At 38.6% G+C, this 7,528-nt stretch overlaps 1 protein-coding gene across 2 annotated transcripts in view; it reads left to right on the forward strand.

Moving 5' to 3' along the window:
• Window positions 1–6,653, forward strand: part of gria4a (glutamate receptor, ionotropic, AMPA 4a) — a 128,077-nt gene extending 121,424 nt beyond the window's left edge. For both annotated transcript variants that reach the window (XM_005720719.1, XM_005720720.1), the window contains exons 17-18: window positions 665–802; window positions 6,443–6,653. In XM_005720719.1, the coding sequence (XP_005720776.1) occupies window positions 665–802; window positions 6,443–6,607 (303 nt within the window). In that variant the 3' untranslated portion in view covers window positions 6,608–6,653. The remainder of the gene's footprint in view (window positions 1–664; window positions 803–6,442) is intronic.
• The last annotated feature ends 875 nt before the right edge of the window (window positions 6,654–7,528 follow it).

Genomic DNA, 7,528 nt, shown 5'->3' on the forward strand with positions numbered 1-7,528 from the left:
GGGGGGGGGGTGCCCTGCTATAAATATTTGACATGGGAGTTGCTTTAAATTTTAACTAAAGTACTGGAGCTTTTCCAAAAAATAGAGCAAAGTAAAATCCCCGCTCAGATTAAAATCTTGATCTACAAATAATTCATTCTTGCTGCACTATTTTGCACACTGTAACATTTCTAGAACTGTTGAATGTCTTGTAGCTGTAGTGATAGATTTGTAGTATACAGTATTTGTGGAGTAGCAGTTGTGGTGGCAGTAGAGATTAAAGTTTTATATGAGTAGTATGTCAGTTTATATAAGTAGAATGTATTACTGTGATCATTTATGATAATACCATAACTTCAGTACCTGTAACCATATTAATTTATCTGGTATATTCTCCATTTCTCTGTGTCTAACTTACTGTATCTGCTTTTCTTTGTCTGCTTTTTCCCTCATTTTCCCTTTCCCTCTGATCATTCCCTATTCTGTCTCCACCTTCCTCATTGCACCACTCTCCTTTTACTGCTCTCACCTTGAGCCTACTCAACGTCTCACCTCACTTTTCCCCTTCTTCTCTACTCTTCCTTCCTGTCTACCCACCACTTCTCCTCTACCTGTCCTACTACTACTACCCTTTCATCTTTTAAACACATGTTCCTTGAATCCTCCCTCCCTCCCATCTCTTCAGGACAAGTCGTCCCAGGCTCTGAGCCTGTCCAACGTGGCTGGGGTCTTCTACATCCTTGTGGGCGGCCTGGGCCTGGCAATGCTGGTGGCCCTGGTCGAGTTCTGCTACAAGTCACGGGCCGAAGCCAAGCGCATGAAGGTGGACCTTAGCCCCCCCCACTGCCCCAGCCCCTCCCCCAGCACCCAGAATCTAGCCACTTATAGGGAGGGGTACAACGTGTACGGCTCCGAGGGGGTCAAGATATAGGGGTAGGATTTAGAGGCTCCCGTATAGGTGGGGTAATGGTGGTGTTGAACATGGTGGTGGTGCTGTAGATTTTGTACCGACGAGGCTGTCGCAGCAGCCCCACGCAACCGTGTTGTTCTTCATGTGGTGATGAGTATGTGGTCAAGCATTGTGGAACCAATGTACTTTTTAATTTGTTTTTTTATGTTTTCTGCTTCATTTTGGCTGTTTTGGTTATTTATTTATTTATTTATTGGCAGAATATTTTCTTAGACTTTTGGGTTTAAATTTGGTTTGCGTTTTGTCACGGTTACGTCACCCTGGGCTAGACTGGGGTTAGATTTATGTGACCACAGATTTGGTTCCATCGTCTTTGGCTGCAGATGATCATGATGGTGATGATGATGATGACAGTGGTGGTGATGCTCTTGGTTAATGACTAGGCACCTGCATTGTAATTTTCAGATAACATATTGAAGCCGCGATGCACAACTCCAGCATTAAATACATTTTGATTTTTTAGAACCTTTTTATTTTGAATGAATAAATTAATGAATATATTATTTATTAATTATTTATATATTAATTACCGTAATTAATGGTGTTGGTTTATTATCTTATTTCACATGTGACATCTTGAGTCCCTTCTTTAAAAGTTTCAAGTTTATTAATGCTAAAAACGTCTTCGTTATCCTCATCTGCTGATGTGTTTTCTTGGTTAAACTTTCACAAGGTTTTAGGGATTATCTATTTTCATTTTTTCACCATCCTGAGAGCAAAAGTTTGTTAATTTGGTAGCCCTCATTAAAATCTGTGACTGCTTCCAGCTACAAATTAATTAGCTAGTGTGCGGACACCAATTACCGTGGATTTGGGTCTGACTTAAAATATTTTTACCCAAAATGTGACAGACATCTTATGATGAAAAGCATTATTAAGATATTTATATAACTGTAGATGTCCATTCTTTCAGCATAACTAGACATCTCATTACTCCCTCTAGCACCACTACAATACCAGACAAATGGGTAGAGTGGGTTGTTAATAGCACATGAACGCAGATAGAAATTTGTGTTTGGTCCCTCTTAAGACCAGTTAGTGTTGAGCCAATTCAAACTAATTTAGAGCACGTCTGGTCTTCTGAAAGCTTCAGCAAAGTTGCTGCTGCGCCACATTCCCCCTGAAAAATTACCTTAATCAGTAGAAGTACAAATTCTTGAGGGAGATATAAAATGGCAAGGTGATTTTTTTTAAGCCAACAGCAGCTTTTAATTGCTTTTATTTATTTATTTATTTATTTATATATCTTTTGTCTGTAAAAACGTTATTTTTCCATTTATCTTAATTTCAAGTGGAAAGATGAATACAGATATTGACGTACGTAAAAGCTAAATTTTCCAACTACCATATTGTTTGTTAGGTATACCTTTTCAGTTATTATTAATGCAATCCAATCAGTCAATCACATGACAGCAACTGAATGCATGTAGGCAGGTGGACATGGCCAAGACACCTCCTGAAATTCAAAAGTGATTTCAGAAACTGCTGATCCACTGGGACTTTTCCCACACTATCATCCCACTGCTTTGAGTTAACAAGCAACAGTGAATCAAATCTGAAGAGTCTCATTTTCTCCTAAACATTTAGATGGTAGCCTGCCTTGTATCAGAGTTTCATGTTGCTGCTGGTGGTGTAATGGTGTGGAGGATATTTTTTGGCACACCTTGGGAAATTTAAACACCATGTCCAGCCTGAGTACAGTTTCTGACCATGTCCATCTCTTTTTCTGAGCAGAGTGTACCCAACTTCTGATGGCTGCTTCCACCAGTATAATACACCATGTCACAAAGCTTGAATCATATCAAACTGGTTTCTTGAATATGAGTATAAGTTCACTGTATTCAAATGGCCTCCACGGTCATCAGATTTCAATCCAATAGAGCATCTTTAGGGTGTGCTGGAACAGACGCACAAAATGTGCAGCAACCATGTAAAGCTATCATGAAAATAAGGATTAAAACAATCTGAGGAATGTTCCCAACACGTTATTGAATCTATGCCACAAGAATGAATACAGCTCTGAACGCAAAACTGGATCCAATCCAGTGCTAGCAAGGTGTACCTTATGAATTGGCTGGTGGGTGTATACTAAGGTGAACACAATGGAAATCCTTTGTGCTAAAAAGTATACGCAAACACCATGAGTCTAAATGATCTGTTAATTCATTCCTTTTATTAAATGTGTTAATTCCTTTTGAATTTATAATAGAATAGCCCTTTGTTGTCATTGTACAATACCAAAATATAATATAAAAAATATAAATAGCAGACAGCAGGAATAAATATAGAGAAATTTATACAAAAACAATACAAAGGCACACATTGAAGAGCAAGTTCCAAGTTACCAGTCTCATCTCTGCTGGCTTTTAGTTGATATTGTGTATCATCTACGCTACGTCTCTATTGTGTCATCCAATACCTGGAGTTGTGCATCCTTACTGCAGACAGACAAAAAAGGCACTTTGGCTTTCCAGCTCTGACAATTTCAAAACAGCCCGGTTACTTACTTAGTTTTAATGCAGACGAATAATTGATGAAGCAAGTACTTCATATGGAACAGCTACTCTGTGATGTGGTTGCAACATGACTCATGTTTATTGTTATATAAAGGAGCAATTAACTAAAGTGAACAGAAAACACTGAACATTTCAGTGCGTAGGAAACCATTTAGAGGCATTATGAGGTCATACTTGATGTTCACCTTGAGGAAAGTAGCAAAATCGATACAGAGGATGCAAAAATAAGGAGAGCTAAATGCGCACTGAATGTTGGCTCTTGACATAAACTGACAGTTTTGAATACGATGGAGAATTCACCAAAGACAAACCACTTTCACAGCGGACCATTTTGGACCACACTCAAAAGTAAGAACACTGATGTTAACAGCAATTCCCCAAATGATTATGGTCTGCTATCAGTCATACAAGAATATTTCAAAGAGCAGTGGTAGGTTATTTAAAAATTCCATGTCTTCTCTTTAATTCTACACTTCACAAGCCTTAAAATAAAAAAGCCATACAACGGAAAGGGGAATTAAATAATACACAACATTATTTTCAGATGTTATCTTGTAATTCAAGTATACAAAAGTTCACACAAGAACACCTGATTCGAAGTTTAAGATTAAGAATGTACTATTTTTCTTTGCTAGCATCGTTTAAACAGATTATTGCCTCTAGATGTTCAGTGTACTCAGTTTGAAAACCTCTAACATGATTTAGCAGGCGAGAAATTTTAAGAAAACAAAACATCCCAGAGTAGCTCATCTGTGTGAAGTGTCACCCGACTCTGAGCAGTATAGCCAGTCACTCCCTCTCTATGAATTTGAAACCCTGGATGAAAAATCACTCCTTCCCGTTTTCCCTCTGTCTTTCCAAAGTCCTCACCATTTCAATCCTGTCCTTCCAAATCCACACCCGAGTCTGTCAGGTTACTGAAACCCAGAACCCAAAAACGCATGGTCACCTATGAAATGCAGTTGTCTACAACACAAACCCTTCTTGTCTATAGTGTACATGTTTGTGGATTGTTGCCTGCCTCTGTATGCTACAGTAGCATTTGCACAGCGTGGTAGCCTCTTAATGAGATTTGAATGTGCAGTTTAGGGTGCTTTCACACCTCATCTGTTTAACGTAATTCAAAAAGAGGATTAGAGCTTTTTATTTTCTAAAATACAAATGAATACTAACATCAAATCAAAACATTTTACATCGTTCTCTAGATAACCTCTAATTTGGTGTCAAAAACAAACTTAAAGGTTTCCTGTCGCGTTTTTTATCATTAGTACCACAATGTATGATTGCTTGTTTTATTTTATTTTGTTTGCATCATGCACAAGAATGCACATGTACTCTTGCTAGTAATCGCTTAGCACAGCAATTCACAAAAAAGAGAAGAAGTGCTAGCAAGTAAAATGTAAATTAGAGTTCAGTCAGCACCACTGTGGTGTAAAGATGTTATTTCCATTTGCAGTGGTTTATATTTGGAGAGCATTGCTCTCTTCTGGGACTTCCCTACCCTTTCTCACGCATATGTGGAAAGCATAAGTCAGGGAGAGCACTCCTCCCTGCCGTTTCATCTGCATATAGGAAAGCTGCAGGAAGGCTGAGCACAAGCAAGAGCCTTGATATGGATCTAAGCAGGCATTAAGGACAACAGCAAATTACTGATTAAGTCGGACACAACAAGAAAGGAGGAGATGGATTGGAGGTGGGATGCAAAGCTGCTTGCAGATGCATGCATTACATAGCACACTAGGTCAAGATGTCACATAACAAGAAGCCTACATTCCAGGCTTTTATTAGCAGCTTTTATAATGCTCCCACAGCCTCAATGAATGAAAGTTTTTAAAAAGTAATGAATAAACTTTTTCTTTTTAAATGAAGTTTGTTTACACGAGAACTCTACAGGTCACCTTTAACAAGTGGAATTTCAAAATTTGATATTTTCCAGGCTATTGAACTGAAATCCATGACCCTTTTTTATTTTGGTTTGTTTAATAATTAAAAAAAGGAATAAGCTTCATGTCTCAGCATTTTACAATAAGAGACTTGTTTAGCCACGTACGACTTTACTAACTACTTTAATTTAGGGGACACCTGAAGGGGAGGTTACGGTGAAGCAATCCTGAAGTAATAAGGAACTGCTGAGTTAAGTAGCGTCTCCCAGCTGGGTATTTGGTAAATAATCATTTTTATACTATAAAATCCAGCATCAGGCATTATTAGGGTAGAACTGATGAATAACTCATTAACTACTGGGTTGCTCCTTATTCATTCATTTACTACTACAGCTTCTATTCCTACAACCAAGCACTTGTTTGTGTCTCTTAATGTAACGTGTTTTCCTTATATGTTGATCTAATGGTCTTTTTAGAGGGATCAAAAAGATGCTGACTAGAATTTACCAAACCACAGGCTAATGTCTTTGTTACTTTTGTTAAACACCGTTGAATACAAAGACATGTACTGAATAATAATAATAATAACAATAATAATAATAATAATAATAACAAGTGTAAAAGGGAAATTAAGTACATGATCAGTTTGAGAAGCGGCAAATGTTTCAAATTTTTATTTGATCAATTATTTAAAAGAAGAATCCATCATCAGAGTTGCCTCTGATTAGCTTGATAATTAATTGAATCCTTTATTTGGTTCCTGTAGCACTGGTTTGCTTATGTACAAACTCCAAACAGCGAAACCTTCTCAATATAATTTTAACTATTTCAAATATTTTATATGTCTACGTGATCGCGCCCTGAGACCTTTTTTTTGTATTTGTGAGCCTAATATGTGTAGTGTGTGTACAGGCACATGCATGTGTAAGTGCTTTTTGTGCATGTGTTTTTACAGAAAGTTGTCGTTTTAGTTGTTGTTGCATTTGCTGTGCGGTGTTTCTGTCTATGAGAGTGTTTTCTTTTTCTCAAACGATATCTCCACTCTGCTATTTCCTCCCCTTCTCCTGTCCTCCCTTTCATCTCTCCTCATGTAGCTGTCTTTTTCTGAAGCCATGCGGAACAAGGCTCGTCTGTCCATCACAGGAAGTGTGGGGGAGAATGGCCGCGTCCTGACGCCAGACTGCCCCAAAGCTGTGCATGCTGGCCACGCCTCCCTCCGACACCCCGGCCTTGCAGTGGTCTCCTCTGGACTGCCCTGAAAACCAAAAAACACCTGCCGTGCCTTAACAACACACAAACATACTAGGACTTCGACAAAGACCCAAACACACACTTACATACAAAAAGATCTATATATATATTCTCACACACCCGCACGTACATGATCATAGCAACAGAAGCTCAAATATTCAGATACAGAGAAACACATTTTTACATGAAACACACACACACCGCATCATCATTTCACATTTCCTGCTGCCACTGACTCATTTTACAGAAGACTGATGAATACAACTGTGGAGCGAACGGTGTAGAAACAGAGCAATGGACAACTATGGCGTCACACTTGCCTGCAGCATTCTTTTCTTTTTAATTTTCTTTCTTATCTTTTTTTTTGAGAGGATGCCAATATCGCGAGATCATCGAACCAACAGGAAAGCCAGCACAGATTCCCATGAACAATGAGCTGTGAATACGACCATAAAACTGATCATGATGATGACAGTGAGAAAGATGATGACCACAGCCGACGAGAGGAAAAAAAACAAAAAACAAACAACCAAACTACTTAGCTCCCGCTCTCTCGTCATTGGACAATAAGCCACACCCCCTTAACAGCGCCTTACTAAGACGACAAACATTGTTTTCATCATAATCATCATCACGGTCGTCATCAATTTAACTTGCCTGCGAAGAGTGCCAGCTAGTATAACCCTTAGAAGACCAGAAAACTGTAAGCTTGAACATTTGGACTACTCAGCCATGGACTGCTCAAAATGAATGAAAATGCTTATAGAATGGTTTCTCTCCCCAAACCAGCGAGTTAATCGATATAGAACAGAAGTAACCTCCAAAACACAGACTACACAGGGGTTTGTAAAAGAAAAAAAAACGTGGTGATTCATGGAGCCCCTCATCAACAGCATCAACATGACAGTAGAAATTCTAAATAGCAAAGT

The sequence above is a fragment of the Pundamilia nyererei genome, unplaced genomic scaffold (assembly GCF_000239375.1).
Source record: "Pundamilia nyererei isolate P.nyererei 1_Seehausen unplaced genomic scaffold, PunNye1.0 scaffold00003, whole genome shotgun sequence".
NCBI classification, from domain to species: domain Eukaryota; kingdom Metazoa; phylum Chordata; class Actinopteri; order Cichliformes; family Cichlidae; genus Pundamilia; species Pundamilia nyererei.